The sequence below is a fragment of the Drosophila ananassae genome, chromosome 3L (genome assembly GCF_017639315.1).
Source record: "Drosophila ananassae strain 14024-0371.13 chromosome 3L, ASM1763931v2, whole genome shotgun sequence".
In the NCBI taxonomy this organism is placed as follows: Eukaryota; Metazoa; Arthropoda; class Insecta; order Diptera; family Drosophilidae; genus Drosophila; species Drosophila ananassae.
In genome coordinates this window covers 3,231,058-3,247,129 of record NC_057929.1, presented here as the reverse complement: position 1 = coordinate 3,247,129, position 16,072 = coordinate 3,231,058, and the positions used below count along the sequence as shown (strand labels likewise).

The window sequence follows — 16,072 nt, the reverse complement described above, 5'->3', positions numbered from 1 at the left end:
CACTCTTCGAATTCAGATTTCTCTCCAGTCTCAGCCAATGCTGCCAATTTCGATGAAAAAGATTTGAAACAGCAGAGAAGATGATTCTTTATCATATGGAAAGTATTTATTCTCTAATGGCAAATTAGCTAAGTTGGTTAACTGTTTTTAGCAACAATAATGTTGGTTATCCACGATCCTTAATCGTTCATGGGAGTCTCCTCGTCCTTCACCTTGGTTTTGGCGTGCTTCCGGGCCTTGCCCATGTAGTAAGCAGTGAACAAGCCCATGAACTAAAAAAAAGGGGTATATGATTATATATTTGTTTAGGGTATATGTTAACTATGCTTCTTAAATATAAAGTACTTCTTTCCTACCTCGAGGGAAATAATGGCCAGGCAGCTATAATAGTTTAGATCAGCCTGCATCCTAAGGTTTGTTATTGCTTTGGTGGAGCAGCCCTCTTCGTAAACATGACTGGGATTAGAGCAGTCGAAGGCATAGCAACAGCTGCTGGGCAGAGCTCCGTGCTCCGTCCTTAGATAGTCCTGCGGTCCATCCATTCCGCAGCACCCGAAGAGGCTATGCACGGGCTGCATCTTGTCATCGTGGTGGGTCTTCTCCGCAAACAGGCGACGCATGCGCTCCTCGAACCGGCCCATCAGCTCCGTCCGCATCGCCGTGAAGACAAAAAGATAGGCACCCAAGGCGGATATCACCAATCCACCGCATATCAAGTACTGCAAGAGTGTTAGATAGTTATATAATGTATCAAAATAAAGTCCCCGATGCACTCACGTATACGGAATACTTATGGGACTCCTTCAGGGACACGTACATTCCGAGAAAGGCCACTCCAAAGACAGACACTCCACATAGAGCTGCCGAATAGCTCCCGGAGCGAGATACTGCCGATCCCCAGGTCACAACGCCGCAAGAAAAGAAGAACACATTACATGTCTGAAATAGAATAATTTAGAAATTATTTTTGAGCTTTTTCAAAACGCAATTATTCATTTTATCTTATATAACATTTGCTGGCTTATATGCCAGTTTTAAAATATATATTTGGGCATGTTTATATAAACATAAATATCAGTTTGATTAATTAGATAAGTAGATCCAAATATATATTTTAATTTCCGTGAGTCTGCATAAGTTCCTTGACATTTGAAAACAAGACAATAGTCGCCCCGCAGGCACGAAATGAATTTAGAAAACATTTAATATAATATATTATTAGTTGTAATGGGCGGCGTTTTCTTAAGAGTGTTCGTCAATTACAAAACGCGGCCCGGTGAAATATGTGCAATTACGTCCGAGTACGTAAATGTTTTCATGAATATGAACCAAAATAAGATATCGATTTGTATGTAGTGTCTGGGGGCTTCTCGGTGCCCAAAAACATGCTCTCGTGCGAAATTTGCACTTTTTGCATATTATTGATTTTTTTCGGCGCTTTTCCGGATCGTTGTGCAAGACACATGCGAAAAGGTAAGGTCTTGGCCTTTTTCAACTTACCACAATGAGAATGCAAGTGGCTAGTAGGCCGTACTTCCACGGCGTTATGGAGAACGACTTCTCCATGTTTCATCAATAACGTGGGCTAGCCGAGAAAACTGTCACACATGAATCCCTATTATGACACTAAATATTATGTTTATTTTCTGCTCGGAATCGGAGCTCTCTGGGGGTCCCGTCAGTTTGCTCGATTAACACTGTGCCCGGGGGCAGGGCATTGTTTACCCGCGGTAGGTCTGAGCCGTAAGCGTCGAAGCCCTCTCTCCCGCTTTTGGGGTTCGTGTGGATGCGGATGCCACAAATACTGGCCAGCGACTGAGCCCTCCGACGAGAGGCCGGGCATATTCACCACCAAGCACCACCACAGCAAGGAGAACCGACAAATTGGCGACAACGGCGCAGTCGCCATATGAATATGGCATACAGGGTGCTTATTTTTACATAACTGGAGCTATTAATATAGATTTAGCTAATATTTTATCTAAATATAAAAAAAAAAACTATAATCAGGTCTTAAATAATTATCAAGTATTGTTCTTAAGGTTTAATAAATTTCACCAAGTCCCGTAAGAAGAACTTTCAATCTTTTAAAATTATATTTTTCTCACCATAAATCAACAGGAAAAACTTAAAAGACATGCTCTTTAAGTAAAATTTATGGTTGCACTATAATCTTTGTTTATTTTCACACCGTATGAGGAATTTATTTTCAGGTGACTTACAGATCGGTGATACCCCTTGGTTTAAGCTAGTTTGTGTCTTTAAGAAGTAACTCTTTCAATAAATATTCCTTTAAACTCCTTTAGCCTTTAGTTTAGCCTAAAATATATATATACATCTTTAAGAAATAGAATACTCTGTAAAAATCCAAGTAAACCCCAAACAATTAGTCTTTCATGTTACTTGTACCTTTTTTTTAATACACATACGAAACGTTATTAAAAATTTCGACAATTATGGCTTAGGTTAGATTTACCATAAATTAATTGGCTTATTAGTAACAGGTTTTAAAAATGGTCCCAGGACTTAAAACTAATTTTACATCCAAACGGCATTATTACGTCGGCTCTGATTCTTAACACTGCTGTAAAGCATCCATCCAAAGACAGCTCCAACAACCTGAATAGAGGAACAAGTTTCCATTAATCGATCTATTTCATAAAATAAATATTAAAGAGATTGAGGGACTAACCTCTCCTACGATAAGCAGCCAGCACACGATTTTAAAGACAAGCAACTTGTCGTCGAGGTACTCCACAAACTTGGCCTTGCAACCGGCTTCGTAGACTCTGGACTTGTCTGCACAATTTTTTTCCAGACAACAGCTCGATGGAATGGCATGGTGGATGATCCAGTAGTCCTCGTGACTGTTCACTCCGCAGCACTGTAGCCAGTTCTCATAGTAGGCCAAGGCCCCGGATTCATTGCGTTCCGCCTCCCAGAGTCGTTCGAATCCCTCGTTGATGCTGCCCGAGATGCCGTCCTTGGTGCCGTGGGAGGCCATGCTGAGGAACAGCAATTGGGATAGGATCAGCAATACCACAGCACCCACATACTGTTAAAATAAAGAGTTTTTAATAGTAAATAAATGGAATACATATGTCGAAATATATATGGGAAACCCACGTATTGGAAACACCATATATGTCTTCATTTGAAAATAAATAAAATAAGCACTCCCCAAAAATGTAGGAATGTTAATGTTAAAACAATAATACTTACTATCAATAGCCGGACCGGAGCTTCGTGAATAGCCGCCAGACAGCCAAAGATCGCAATGATGAGGATGACGACGCCGAGGCCGATGATTAGACCTCCAGCCACATTTTCACCAATGCTGACTGCATTCTCGGCGGCAGAGATCAGAAAGAAAATTCCGAATCCGATCAGCGCCAGGCCGAGCACCTGTGGAAAACACAACAAATCAGACACACATATATTCTGCCCACTCGGAGGCAGGCAGGTGAGCAATAAAAACAGACGATGCCGCTACTCACGGAAAAGACAAAATTGAGCAACAGCAACACATGCTTCACTGTGGTGGCAGCCAGGCCCATCTTCACTGTGGACGGAATCGATTCAAACTGAAGACGACAGCTGCGACTTGATCAACAAATTGGAATTCGAGTGGACTGCATCCAGCGTAGTTACCTAAAAGGCAATATTGAGTATCCAGTTTTGGGTACTATGTATCCGTCGGATAGCCGAACGGCAGTTGACCGTTGGGTTTCAGCGGCGGGAATCAACTGGCAGTGAGATCCATAGTGAAACAACATGTTTTTGTTTTGAATAAAATAACAAAACTGCTGGCCGCTCGCCTATTCTATCTATAAATCAGTGAGTACAGATAGAGAGCGTAGAATCGCCCACAGCTTTAGATATATGCGAGCTTTTCTTGTTTACTCAGCCCATATAAACATATATTGATCTTTTATCTCAAGATCTCTTTTATTTTCAGCCATGGTAGTTTACATTTTTATGAATGAATACTTGGTATCGTGTTTACTCGATTTATCATCGTAAATTACAATCACAATTCGTCGGTGCTTATTGTCTAGAAAATTACTCACAACAAATAACAATAATACATTTAGAGAATACAATAAAAACTTAATTTAATTATAGAATCGTATGCGGTCGCGATGGTTTCGAATACTATCCACTAAGTAGCAGGTGGTCACAGAGCCAGCAAACTGTAATTAAATTGGACAATAAAGTAATTAAAATTATAATTTATATTTAATTTGTGGGTGCTTCTCTGACTCACCTCAAAAAGTATTAGGAACCAACTAAGAGAGTGAAAGTTGGCGGTTTTCCCGGCAACATATTGCTTGTATTTTATCTCACAGCCGGACATGAAAAGATTCAGGGGCTTGGTGCAGTCCAGATCCAGACAGCAACTTTGCGGTGGATCCTTCTCCAGGTGCAGATAGTCCTCGGCGCTGTTGCGACCGCAGCAGTGCAGCTTTGTAATTATAGAAACTGATTAAATCTAAATATTTGGGTAGATGGTGGAGCTACCAACTTACCCACTCCTCGTAAGCGTTTAGAGTGCTGTTGCCCACATGCTGTAGATCCCACAGGTCGTCAAATCCTTGCTTTAAAGTATCCGGCAGAGCCTCGCGACTGGCAGCAAAACTAATGCTGAATATTACAAACTGCACGATCAGCAGGAAAACCAAAAGAACCGCATACTAAACAGGGCAATAGGTTTTAAGGACTCAGTTGTCACGGTCCCCACAATTTAAAACTCACACATATCAGAAGGCTTTTTGAGTCCTTTGCCACCGCCACAGCTCCGAAGATGCTCGCCACTAGGATGACACTTCCGAGGAGGATGCAGATTATGGCGGCCAGTTCCTCGCCCGTACCCACGACATTAGGCTGACCGGATAGACTCTCCAGCAACCAGACACCGTACCAGATGAGAAGACAGCCCCCTAGCTAAACAATAGACGTAATTTCCTTTCAATGTCAAACATTTTGGAACTATTTTTAGGACTTACAGCACAAATACCGCTGATGACACACAGAATGTATCTGAGCAGACGAGTAGTGCAGTACATGACGCAAAGAATCGCAGCTAATATACGGGAGAATGTCAAAAATACTTCGGTAGATTCTATCCGCTGGGGGCGAGCACACCTTGAGCACTGCCATCAAACCACCGACTAAAGTCCCCATAATCTTCATTTGTTTGTCTGGGGCATTTGACAGAGCTATCGTTGGGAAACGATTAACCCACAGATTCGTCGTCGGTTCGGGCCCTCTTCGTTGGCCAGATGCAATGGTCAGAAAATACATAAAGAATTTCCAATGTTTTTGGGGAAAACTCAAAAGGCAAGCAGCACGGGGCACAGAAAAATCAAAAAGAATACAAATGAAAATTAGCGTTGAGGCGCCCGCCCACACGACCTGAGACTATGAGACAGCATGTGTCCACCCTCACATTCCCCTCCGTGTAAGGGGGGAAGCGGGGTTCGGGCCTTCAGCTTATTTATCATAGGAATGATGTCAACAGATTTTCGAACCACAATCGGATTCGAAATCGGAAGTCCGGGCACACACAGCAGACTATGAACAATTTTTTATTTGGGCTTGGCTTTCAGAAACATAGTTCACAAAACTTGATTCTTAGGTCAATCTTAGTGTAGATTAAATTACAATGTAAATGGTTGTGATCCGTTTAAATATTACATTACATTTGTTCGAACTTCGAAGTGATAAATAAAATACCATCACTGCCTCACGTCGCTTAAGTAAACTTGTTTTGGAATCTCTATTTAGTTTGCATTTGAAGTTTTCCTTTTTTTTTGTATGTGTGGAGAATTCTTTGGCCTTAAGTATTTATGTGCATCTTAGAGTTGGATTTTTGAAATGAAATATTTTCAAAAATTCAAGACGAACTAATTGCCTACTTCTGGTAGTATTTTGAGCGTCGCCAGCGATTCACAATGCTGTTGGCCAGCACATAGGCCAGCAGGGCACAAATAATCTGAAATCAAAATAAAAATGTTACTAAACAGATTCTAATTATGATAAATTTGACCATCTCACCTCCACACCGACTAGCACCAAGGACACAATATTGAATTCGTCCCACTTTTCAGCGATGTAGTCTATAAATTTTTGCCTACATCCCTCCATACTCAAGCGGCCGGATTCGTCATTATAACAACTGTTAGGAGCAAGTACATAGTCGCTGGGACCCACATTGCCGCAGCAGTCCAACTGAAGAGTGGAAAGTAGATCATGACATTTAGATTTTGAGGATGGGGTTGCTGGGAAATCTGAGAAAGCTTACCCAACGCTCTACACTGGCGATCTGGCTCTGGTTTCCGGGCTTGATGGGCAGTGGCTGGTCATTCCACAGCTTGTCGAAGGTCTTGTCCACGTTTATGAGCAGAGATGCTTGGAAGGCGAAAAGGAAACCGACGGCGAGAACTTGCAGAATGATTAGAATCACCAAAATAAAAACAAACTGTTGGGAATAAAATGAAATGGTATATTAATATAACTTGTAATATATTTATCATCACTTGTTGCAAGCACTTACCACCTTGGATACCCTGCTGCTCTCACGTGCCGCCCCCAGAGCTCCGAAGAGGGCGGTCAGAACCACGATTACGCCCAGGCCAATGATGACGAAGGCTGCCGTGTTGAAGTGCTCGAATTTGTAAATAATATGGACTCCAAGGCCAATCACAACCAGACCGAACAGCTGCCGAAATGGAGAGGTGTAAATCGTTTGATTGAAAAGTTAAATAAATTCTATAGGTGCCGGGAGGTGATAAAACCCATTCCGAAGGTTCCACCTTGAGGCAGTATGCAAATATGGTTTAGGATTGAATGAAGAAAAAAGAGAATTCAAAAACTGCCTTTCCTTCCCTTTTTAGAAATGCCAGTAGGTGATTACGTATACGCAGTGTGGTCTCTTCAATAAGATTACATGCCTCGCGCTGAGCGAAAATGCCTGGCTACTTGCATTTTGTGTATATAGGAGAATGACTCATTTGATTTGCAAAAGCAATGCGATATTTCACACACTTCTGCCAAATATAGACTCTTTGTAATTCGGTACTTGGCAGATTGCCCAAAGAAGCGCAAAAGAGTACGGATCCACGGTCCACGGTCCACCTACTGAATAAAAGCATATGAAATGCGTAATAATTATATTTCTACATTTGTGATGTTTGCACTCGGCAACCTGTTGCTGACAGCAGTTTGTAAATTATTTTTACAATTGTCAGAGGGGCAGCAGCAAAACCAGTCAACAAATATGTTGGCTTTGACGTGACTTGTTTGTCACTTGAGTTGACTCGATCCCGGCTTAGGTAAACCTAGCGTTATGGTCGCTCGCTCACCAATTTGGCTCACAGCCCAGGCCTACGACGAGGTAATTATGAATGATTTCGCCGATTAATCATTTCGCGCCTAAGTTTGTCGCGGGCCAACTAATTTATCTGATTTTAGGCCCTAAGCGATTAGGAAGTCCAATATTTTGAAGCATTCGGGTTGAGTCAACAAATATTAACTACCAGAAGGCACAACTTCTGCATATTTGATTGACTTCGGCGCCGAAAATGGTACGAATATAATAGTATTTACATTAATTGAGTTACAATCGGAATGGGCCTCTCAATTAATGTTTACGAGCCCCTGGAGATGACTGCTCATCCGCCAGGCACGTAAAACTAAGACATCTGGCATTGGAGTGTCTGGTTATCTCAGTGTATATTCAACGCCATTTAATTGTAATTTATTATGCTCCGGCGCCCAATTCCCTCGCAAGACCAAAAAGGCGCTGACATAATACCAAGGGCCCTAAGAAAAACAAAAACACAACAAAGGAATCAAAACAAGAAGGCACGTTCTTGATGGAAATCGGGAACAAACCATTTCTATAAGTTGAAATGGAAAGCAGGCATGCCGGAGTGGAATCTGGAATTGTTTAAAGCCGCCGGACCATAATTAGACTTTGTAATGGGGAAATGAACTTGGTGCCTTTTAATTCGCAACAGAATCAAATGTGCGTTGTGTACATAGAAACCGGCTGATATCTAAACCGCACAATTAGCACAATCGCCAAACACTTATGGCCCTAAAGAGACACTCTGGTGATAAGAGCAGACATGAGTTGGCAACAAGCGAAACTACTTTATTAATTTGCTCTCATTTAACCACGCAGACAGACAATTAAGCGCAATAATAGCCGACGTGTGCAAGGTCAGACTAGTCAGGCTAGTGCGACAAACTAATTTGCATTTCGGGTGATAAGCCAGGGAGTAGGCAGATCAATTACCAATGTCACAGCCCGAATAAATGTCCAAAAACGAGGCAGTGCCAACAAGTTGGCGCTGCCATTGAGCCGGCTCAGATTTATGTGGGTTTTCGACGGCACGGGGGGCACCAACTATACAGAGCCCCCAAAGACAAAGGTGGAGCCCCACCCTAAACCCTAAGCATAATGAAGTAATTTGGGCCGCGGCTTCACCATAATTGAAATCTCTCAGCGCTCAGTTCAAAAAATCAAAAATGAACTCGCCTGGAACCAAATGCGGAAAATTGCTCATCCGCCGCATGGTACCCGCTAGCATTTCCTCAACCTTCAGACGCATTCCATCTGAATCGAATACTAAATAGATGCCAGGGCGCCTTAGAAATGACATCAACGCACCATAGCCAAACCAAAATCTCGTTCAAGTAAAACAAACTAAACAACAGAACAAAATCTAATAAAAATTCTATATATTTTTGTTCAGGGTTAAGTGCTGGCGTGGGTGACCAAGTTTTATTTTGTCCGCCAACAAATGTGGTAAAAAAACACGCAAAAAAACCAAAATAAAAAGCTCCGACAAAAATATAAACAAAAATTTTAAATAAATAAATTATTATATCATTTTTTTAAAAGATATTTTTAGGCTAGAAAAAGGAGAACACATTACACACTGGCTGTCTAAACTAGAAAATCACTGAAAAGTTTAAAAGCTTTCTGCCGACTAAACTGACAAACTGGATATTTGGCAATGTGAAAATAAAAATTTTATTAGCCAAGCCAAAATTTGCATCAAAATGGCCGAATGAAATAGTTGAATAGTTATCGAACTAAACGATTTTGGTGACTAGCTTTGCAACTAGCCATAACAATCAGTTGTGGGCATGTTTATTTTTTTGTAATATGGAAACAAACAATTGGTCGATTAGGTCTGAATGAACTTGAACGAAGCTGGATGAATCTTCTTGGGCCAAATCTGGCGAATGGCCAATAGTAAGCAAACGGCATGTCGGTAATTGTCCGCCAATTAGCCTTGGCCAGAGATCTCAAGCTTAATTCTGGTTTTAATGCTTGTTGGGGTCACCATAGTCACCAATCACTCTTTTCTTTTTTGCAAAGCACTTGGCGTGGAATTAAATCTCAGTACTTACAGCATAGATGATGTCCCAGAAGAGGGAGAATCCTTTTAATACGTTTGTGGAGCAAGCCATTTTTTATATTCCAATATTATTTGATACTTGGCAGGCGATTAATTAAGTCCTTTTTGGTTGACAACGCGCGGTTTATTGACAATTGGAAAATATTCGGAGTTTTCTAACGGTTGCGCGGGGTAACCCAAACCCGGTTCATGTTATTTTGCTTGTGTTTCTGTTGCTGCTAGTTTGTCGTTTGGCGGTTCGAGTTCACTGTTCTTATCCGTTAACCATTTACCCGGTTCGTACATGCGTAACCGGTTCGCTCTCGGCTAGTGCGAAAATCGTTTTGGCCAGACAACCCGACGAAAAGCAGAACGAAAGCTTTGACAAAAAGTGGAAATGAAACTTCCAATGCTTTTCTACATTCAATCTACATCTACATTCTACATTAGGGCGAGTCAATTCCAAAGATCATTTTGTTTTTCATTTTTGGCGCGTACTTTTAAATATGGCTTAATATTCACCAAAGGCCCTTCTGTAGACCCCATAAAAATTTTTAAAATTCTTCATAAATTCCGATTTTGGTAGACGTTTATATCAAAAAGTAGTGACCCACCCTAACATAGAACCACCCATAGATATAGGACTAATGTTAGTCTTTACTCTGTACATACAACCAGAAATAGACGATGAACTATTTGAATAAAAGAAAAAAAACGACATGGCCTATTCTATTTTTATTTATTATTTTTTTAAACAGATAAACGTTCATCTTAACTTCTCATCTTTTGTGGAAACGACGACGTCAGTTTTAGAATTTCTATGGAACACAATGGCCTGCCAAACAAAAAAAAATAAAGTGGGTCATGTGTTATGATTTTTAAAAAATGTGTATTTTGCAAAATACCGACTTCCAGTTTTAAAAAACTCAAATCCACACATTGATTCCCCATATTCATTGGCACAAATGGTTTTTGGTTTGTTGTTGTTTATTTTTCATGAATTTTTAATGTTTTTTTTATTCAACAATCAAATACAACCAACAACTGTTACCAACATGAGTCACTTCAAAATTCTTTCATTAAAGACTTTTATTTAATTATTATATTTATAATATTTATTTAATATATTCATGTGTACATTTAAAACAACGTGAGTGTTAAATTCATAATATTTTTAGGTACTGAAATACATTCAATATATCCTATTATATTCATTATATTTGGTAAATAGATCTGCTCTAAAGGGGAATCTTTAATTGGGACACCGAACTTTTAAAATTTAACAATTAAAAATGGGTTTGCTTAAACCTATGGCCTGCCAAATAAATATAATAAATATAATAACAATGAGCTTCTTCTACCCTTGCAGAGAGTATTATAATCCAAGTTTGAGCGCAGCGAAAAAGTTATCTTTCCTTTGAGCAACCGATCTGTTGTACAAATCTTAAAAGGTGCAAATGTCCATATCCTCTAGCTGCCATATCGTTTATCTGCAAGGGCATATAAGCTTCGGCACCGCCCGAAGTTAGCTTTCCTTTCTTTTTTGTTAAATATAGAGAGTTGCTTCCCAATTCGTAATAAACCCAGTTTATTATAAATGCGAATTTTTCCAATCAATAGTAGGTGCGACGTGTATCGTTTCGAATCGTATTGCAGAGGCAGCAAGAAATGACACTCAACAGAAGCTGAAAATATATAAAAATTGTAAAGGATTCAGCTTTCAGAAGCTAATTCAAATAACTCACCTCCCCGCAAATAAGGACACAACCCAGAATGTTGAAAATGTATACCAGGTTCTGCCAGTACTTCTCGAACTCCACCCGGCAACCGTTGTGAATCAGATTCTCGGGTTTGGTCTTGTCATGGTTGCGGAAACAGGTATCTGGCGGCAATCTATCGTTTACAATATAGTCCTGGGGACTGCCCCGGCCACAGCATTGGAACTAGTGATTAGATTAAAGTTAAAGCTTGATTTAAATTTAAGGTCTCTTTGACAATTACCCAATTTTCGTAGAGGGACATGGCTCCGGGACTGTTCATTTCCTCCTCCCAAGTGGCTTCCAGGGGATGGGACAAGTTGGAGGCCACACTCTCGTTATAGGAGAACAACAAAAAGACGACAGCGAACTGAGCAACGATGACTAGGCAAAGGAGTACAATAAACTGCAAATAATAAATATTAGTAATGTGAAGCCAAAGTCTATTTATGGAGGTGAAAACTTACTGTGACTGTGCAGCACACATTTTCGCGCCAAGCGGAAAGATATCCCCAAAGCACGATCAACAGCGCGGACACTCCCAGAGCCACGTAGGCATAGGCCGACAAAGAGCCGACTTCATTTAGATCGTAGGATACAACCACATAGATTCCAAAGGATATCAGCACCAAGGCCAACAACTGTAAGGAAGATAAGAAGGTGACAACATTCACTCAATAAAAGCCATAATATCAACGTAAATGGGAGATAATCATGGATTGTATTTGATCAAAATTAAATGGTCAACAAAAGAGGAAACCACCTGGAAAATGTCATGACAGTGTGGGTGTTAAATAAATAATAAAAAAAACACTCAATGTTAACGTCGTTGAACAACAAAGCTAACATGGCAATTTGTTCGGTTCTGGAATACAGACATTTGCTCCAATTCTATGCTCTCGACATCCCTAAAGGAATAGCAAGAGGGCGTCCCTACGACTAGCCTGTCTGGCGTCGCAGATAGACGCCATGAAAATTACTAGGATTGGGAGTGGGGAGTCGGGAACAGGATAATGCCGGGAGGACACCCAGGAAGGTCACCCAAGACAAACAAACGCCAAAGGATAATTCGCACAGACAAGGTCAGTTGATTACTTTTCATATCCTATGTATATAGGAGAGCTTGGTTTGTTTATGTCATGGAGACTTTTTTTTTCGATTTAGCTATGCAAATTAATCAGAAGTGACGCCATTCATATGAATACTATACATACAGTGAGCTGTGATTTGTTCGCATTATGATGACAAATATAAAGTGAAAACCGGTTAACAGGAATGTTCTAGACAACTTCTGCAGGGACTTTCGATGAGAATTCGCGCCATTTGTGCTCGTCCTGAGTATCGATTGGAATGCAATATTGATGAGCTTGTGACTGATTGGTACCTGATCATATCACATTCTAGGCACTGACCTCCAGGCGCATCTGTTCAGTCTCACAGTTTACTTGCAATTAAATTTGTATAAATAAACCACTAATTCATAATCGTGGAAACGGGCTGGTCGTTAGGCATGTTTACCATCGCTTCAATGAGTTCTTATCTACCTAGCAACAAAAACTAATCAAAAATAACCTTTACCATGAGTGTATTAAGCCTAATAAATGATAAGTACACCGGCAATAGTACGGTGAAAATTTCACCTTTTATGATATATTTGTTATTATTAATGTCAATGAACGATTCTAAAAGTACACTCACAAAGAGAGGAAAAAAGTGAGACTATGTAGGAGTAGTTTAAAAATAAATGTACATACTAACCGTGCATAGAATGTCCAGTCCGTAGACCACAACCTTAAGGCACGACGTGGACGCCATTGTGATGGGATTCTGGACCTAGATTAACGAGGAAAACACGCTGCAAATCACTATATGATTAGTTTCCATCCGTTAGGGCGCCAAAATTCAACATACTATACTTCTTATATTATAAAGTTCTTCTCATAACATCTATATTTAATTAAGGCCCTTTACCTCTATAAAAGTAATTTTAAACCCAGTAATTGATTAAAAGAAAAGCGTTATTGGAAAGCGTTTTCCCTTCCCTATGTAGATCCGAACATGCTTTCTCGACTACGAAGAGTCTCTCGCAAATGGCATTAAATGAGCCAAATTTAACAAAAAGAGCAACTGAGCATAAAAATAGAAAACACGTTTATTTTTCTCTTAAACATATCTTTGGGTTTTTGATGATATATATTCCATATTTCAAGCCGATACACATCTAATTTAAACCAAAATAGATCCCGCATTTGCATTTAAATATTTTCAATAACTCATCAGAATATAAAATCAGAAGAATCACAATCTGAAGTCACATTTAGATCACTCGCGCTCTTTTATTTTTTAAATCATAAAGTGTCCCACTAAAAAAAGCAAAGCTCTAAGCTTTCCAAATTTAAGAAACAAGATTTTCTTATTTAACATTGTAGAGGTTTTAAGCAAAGAGATCAGATATTTCAATTGTCTCACATTTCTTCACTTCTAGTTTTCACTCTGACATCAGCCTCACTACGTATTTTTATGTTTATTTGTTCCTCGTAGAACTTTCACTTATATGTACCTTGCTCCGCGATTCACCTCTCTTTCATCGCGGCTGCGAAGAAACTGGAATACAAGTCGAAAAGTTGTATTTGAACAAAAAGCCAACCGCCAGCTGTGAGAATGTATATAAAACTATCGATTGCATCTACGAAGTATATGTAGAAAAATGTTTATTCTTTACAGATACATTTGTATGTAGATACAATTGTATGTAGATATCATGTCAAATTGGGTTTTTAAAAAGTAGATCAATAATTATTATTATAATAATAATTATTATAATTTCTTAACATTTGGATTTTTTTTTTAGAAAAGTAAATGGTAATTATTTTTACTTGTTATTTCACTTTATTTTTACAACTATTTTATACGTGCTTTTGTTTTTTAGTGGTTCATGGGAAAGAGGTTCTTACATAGAACCCGGTTCAGGGTTCCACTAACTACAAGTCATTTTCTACCTCCACATTAATAAGGACACGAGCCAAACTGTTGAAAATGTATAACAAGTTCAGCAAGTAGTTTTCGGACTCCACCCGACAACCACTTTTGAACACCTCATCGAGTGTGGTCTTGGCATGGTTACGGAAACAGGAGTCTGGAAGAAAACTTCTACTTATTATATAGTCCAGGGGACTGCTGCGGCCACAGCATTGGAACTAGGAATTAGATTAAAGTTAAGACTAGATTAAAAACTATTACTAGGGCAGACACTCCCACACCCAAGTAGGCATAGATCGATACAGAACCGGCTGCATAAAGATCGTAGGATGCAACCACGTAAGTTTCTAAGGATATCAACATCAATTGTGCATTGTGATTTTATTTGTGCATTTGTTCCGATTTTTTATTCATACCTGGTAAGTACATGGAAACCAAGTACTTATTCCCAAACACGCAAACCGCCAGAAAATGTTTTACAAATTGAAATAAATTTTTATAATAAACTTGGACAAATGAACTTTTATTATTGATTAGGATCGAATTATTTTTAAAATTTGTTGTACAATTTTCTTAAGGGCTAAGGGCCCCTCATAGCACTATGACACTCAGCAAAGACCACATTTTTGCAATAAGCTTCCGATCCTTTATCAGGATATTCTCCATAAGTCTGTACGATGGAGACGACTATGTGGCCAACTGAGATCGCCATATCTTACATCTAAAGGAAGAAAGAAATCTAATATTACATATTGTTTATGGTAGTCTTTGCAAACATTTGTATAAAATAAAATAAATATTTGACAGTTTTGACAGGGCATTTTTTTATTTAAAAAAACAGAAGCATTTAAACATATAGTCCCTGGCAGTCATAGCCGCAAAAAGTTATTATATTCCTACATCTGCTAGTCGGAATCCAGATTTTTAAACACTTCCAAAAATTTATACAAATTTATATTTTAGTTCAAAAACGATAACTTACCACAAAATCGCGGTAATATGAGAAAACAACGTACTCTGTAGCTAAGTTGAAAACTGCGTATATATTATTAAAAATACAAAAAAAATTTTAATTGTTTGATTTACTAATTAAATTATTTATGCCTAGTAAACGTAACTAAAATGTATTTACCGATGGCATAGGTAATATCTATTGCCCTAGGAACATCCAACCCAAAGCTTGACTGTAATTTCAAGCTGTGCATTATTTCAGCTACAATTGACGAAGGAGACATGATTGCCCACGACAATAGTATAAGTTTAAGCTGCAATTAAATATTAATTTTCAACAAATGTACATTTTTGTTTCATTTTCACATACTTTTGTTCTTCTCCAAACTAAAAATAAACCACAAAAAGAATTAAAATGCAGAAAAACGGTAGAAATTATCCAATTTTCCAGATCAGAAACCGCTAAAAAAAATTTTTGAATTATTTTTATGAAAATTTTCTCTAATTTGTTTTTAATATTACCGAGTATTTCATTTTCATAAAACGAAAACTACAATAAAATAAAAATAGATTTACAATATTTTTATACTCTTATAAAATCTATATAAAACTATATTTATTAAAACATACTATTGAAATAAGAATCGTCGCTTGAGAAATAAACAAAACTACAGTAAAAAAATTACACATTCTAGTGGTTTCAATGGGCAACCCGAACAGACGTATAAAGAATATTGCTGCGGCTTATTGGATGAGTTTATTAAAAAAAGGCTTAAACCCCATGCATTAATATACACAGCCTTTTTGTCAAATTAATTTCCACTTTTTCCACATTTCCATGACAATAAGAGCACAACCAAAGGACAATTCAAGCCAACTATTATAGGAAGGACAGTATTATACTGTCAGTATAGGCGCCCAGACCAGGGATACCTAAAACATGCTCTATTTATCTTTTTTCTAAATATGCTC

General features: G+C 38.7%; 5 protein-coding genes and 1 long non-coding RNA gene across 8 annotated transcripts; 1 reads left to right on the top strand and 5 right to left on the bottom strand.

Moving 5' to 3' along the window:
• Positions 1–84: 84 nt before the first annotated feature.
• LOC6495534 (tetraspanin-6) lies at positions 85–1,850 on the bottom strand. The gene is made up of 4 exons (XM_001959013.4): positions 1,501–1,850; positions 778–939; positions 357–719; positions 85–272 (listed from the first exon to the last, which is right to left on the bottom strand). The coding sequence occupies exons 1-4, from the start codon at positions 1,564–1,566 to the stop codon at positions 180–182; spliced, it is 684 nt and encodes a 227-aa protein (XP_001959049.1). The 5' UTR covers positions 1,567–1,850; the 3' UTR covers positions 85–179.
• A 549-nt stretch (positions 1,851–2,399) lies between these two features.
• LOC6495533 (leukocyte surface antigen CD53) lies at positions 2,400–3,745 on the bottom strand. The gene is made up of 4 exons (XM_001959012.4): positions 3,498–3,745; positions 3,223–3,405; positions 2,693–3,055; positions 2,400–2,619 (listed from the first exon to the last, which is right to left on the bottom strand). Exons 1-4 carry the CDS (start codon positions 3,555–3,557, stop codon positions 2,539–2,541), a joined length of 687 nt encoding a protein of 228 aa, XP_001959048.1. The 5' UTR covers positions 3,558–3,745; the 3' UTR covers positions 2,400–2,538.
• Positions 3,746–3,752: 7 nt separating this feature from the next.
• On the top strand, positions 3,753–4,229 carry LOC123257292. Its single transcript, XR_006507326.1, has 2 exons — positions 3,753–3,837; positions 3,959–4,229. It is a non-coding gene; the product is annotated as an uncharacterized LOC123257292 (long non-coding RNA).
• Positions 4,052–5,183, bottom strand: LOC6495532 (protein late bloomer). The gene is made up of 5 exons (XM_001959011.4): positions 5,007–5,183; positions 4,756–4,944; positions 4,530–4,694; positions 4,268–4,465; positions 4,052–4,193 (listed from the first exon to the last, which is right to left on the bottom strand). Exons 1-5 carry the CDS (start codon positions 5,064–5,066, stop codon positions 4,116–4,118), a joined length of 690 nt encoding a protein of 229 aa, XP_001959047.1. The 5' UTR covers positions 5,067–5,183; the 3' UTR covers positions 4,052–4,115.
• A 389-nt stretch (positions 5,184–5,572) lies between these two features.
• Positions 5,573–9,738, bottom strand: LOC6495531 (23 kDa integral membrane protein). The gene is made up of 5 exons (XM_001959010.4): positions 9,427–9,738; positions 6,557–6,721; positions 6,305–6,481; positions 6,058–6,231; positions 5,573–5,995 (listed from the first exon to the last, which is right to left on the bottom strand). The coding sequence occupies exons 1-5, from the start codon at positions 9,484–9,486 to the stop codon at positions 5,915–5,917; spliced, it is 657 nt and encodes a 218-aa protein (XP_001959046.1). The 5' UTR covers positions 9,487–9,738; the 3' UTR covers positions 5,573–5,914.
• Positions 9,739–10,395: 657 nt separating this feature from the next.
• On the bottom strand, positions 10,396–13,817 carry LOC6495530 (23 kDa integral membrane protein). Of its 3 annotated transcripts, none has more exons than XM_014907863.3 (6): positions 13,731–13,817; positions 12,929–13,025; positions 11,638–11,811; positions 11,415–11,576; positions 11,159–11,356; positions 10,396–11,098 (listed from the first exon to the last, which is right to left on the bottom strand). In XM_014907863.3, exons 2-6 carry the CDS (start codon positions 12,983–12,985, stop codon positions 11,027–11,029), a joined length of 663 nt encoding a protein of 220 aa, XP_014763349.1. In that variant the 5' UTR covers positions 12,986–13,025; positions 13,731–13,817; the 3' UTR covers positions 10,396–11,026. The 3 variants fall into 3 exon arrangements, with proteins under 3 accessions (XP_014763349.1, XP_014763348.1, XP_001959045.1); XM_014907862.3 differs by having other exon boundaries at positions 13,640–13,760; XM_001959009.4 differs by having other exon boundaries at positions 12,929–13,003; positions 13,731–13,749.
• Positions 13,818–16,072: the final 2,255 nt, after the last annotated feature.

What these genes read in the sequence shown, in the direction of transcription:
- LOC6495533 (XM_001959012.4), bottom strand. Translation starts at nt 3,557, where the DNA reads ATGGGCCTGGCTGCCACCACAGTGAAGCATGTGTTGCTGTTGCTCAAT. An exon ending in CTCCGGTCCGGCTATTGATA is followed by an intron (nt 3,056 to 3,222) that starts GTAAGTATTATT and finishes TTATTTTAACAG; the next exon opens with TATGTGGGTGCTGTGGTATT. An exon ending in GGCTGCTTATCGTAGGAGAG is followed by an intron (nt 2,620 to 2,692) that starts GTTAGTCCCTCA and finishes TCCTCTATTCAG; the next exon opens with GTTGTTGGAGCTGTCTTTGG.
- LOC6495532 (XM_001959011.4), bottom strand. Translation starts at nt 5,066, where the DNA reads ATGTACTGCACTACTCGTCTGCTCAGATACATTCTGTGTGTCATCAGC. An exon ending in CAAAAAGCCTTCTGATATGT is followed by an intron (nt 4,695 to 4,755) that starts GTGAGTTTTAAA and finishes TGCCCTGTTTAG; the next exon opens with TATGCGGTTCTTTTGGTTTT. An exon ending in GGTTCCTAATACTTTTTGAG is followed by an intron (nt 4,194 to 4,267) that starts GTGAGTCAGAGA and finishes ATTTAATTACAG; the next exon opens with TTTGCTGGCTCTGTGACCAC.
- LOC6495531 (XM_001959010.4), bottom strand. Translation starts at nt 9,486, where the DNA reads ATGGCTTGCTCCACAAACGTATTAAAAGGATTCTCCCTCTTCTGGGAC. An exon ending in TCGCCAGTGTAGAGCGTTGG is followed by an intron (nt 6,232 to 6,304) that starts GTAAGCTTTCTC and finishes TCCACTCTTCAG; the next exon opens with TTGGACTGCTGCGGCAATGT. An exon ending in TGGTGCTAGTCGGTGTGGAG is followed by an intron (nt 5,996 to 6,057) that starts GTGAGATGGTCA and finishes TTTTGATTTCAG; the next exon opens with ATTATTTGTGCCCTGCTGGC.
- LOC6495534 (XM_001959013.4), bottom strand. Translation starts at nt 1,566, where the DNA reads ATGGAGAAGTCGTTCTCCATAACGCCGTGGAAGTACGGCCTACTAGCC. An exon ending in CCCATAAGTATTCCGTATAC is followed by an intron (nt 720 to 777) that starts GTGAGTGCATCG and finishes ACACTCTTGCAG; the next exon opens with TACTTGATATGCGGTGGATT. An exon ending in TGGCCATTATTTCCCTCGAG is followed by an intron (nt 273 to 356) that starts GTAGGAAAGAAG and finishes CCTTTTTTTTAG; the next exon opens with TTCATGGGCTTGTTCACTGC.
- LOC6495530 (XM_014907863.3), bottom strand. Translation starts at nt 12,985, where the DNA reads ATGGCGTCCACGTCGTGCCTTAAGGTTGTGGTCTACGGACTGGACATT. An exon ending in GACTGGACATTCTATGCACG is followed by an intron (nt 11,812 to 12,928) that starts GTTAGTATGTAC and finishes TCTTCCTTACAG; the next exon opens with TTGTTGGCCTTGGTGCTGAT. An exon ending in GTGTCCTTATTTGCGGGGAG is followed by an intron (nt 11,099 to 11,158) that starts GTGAGTTATTTG and finishes ATATATTTTCAG; the next exon opens with CTTCTGTTGAGTGTCATTTC.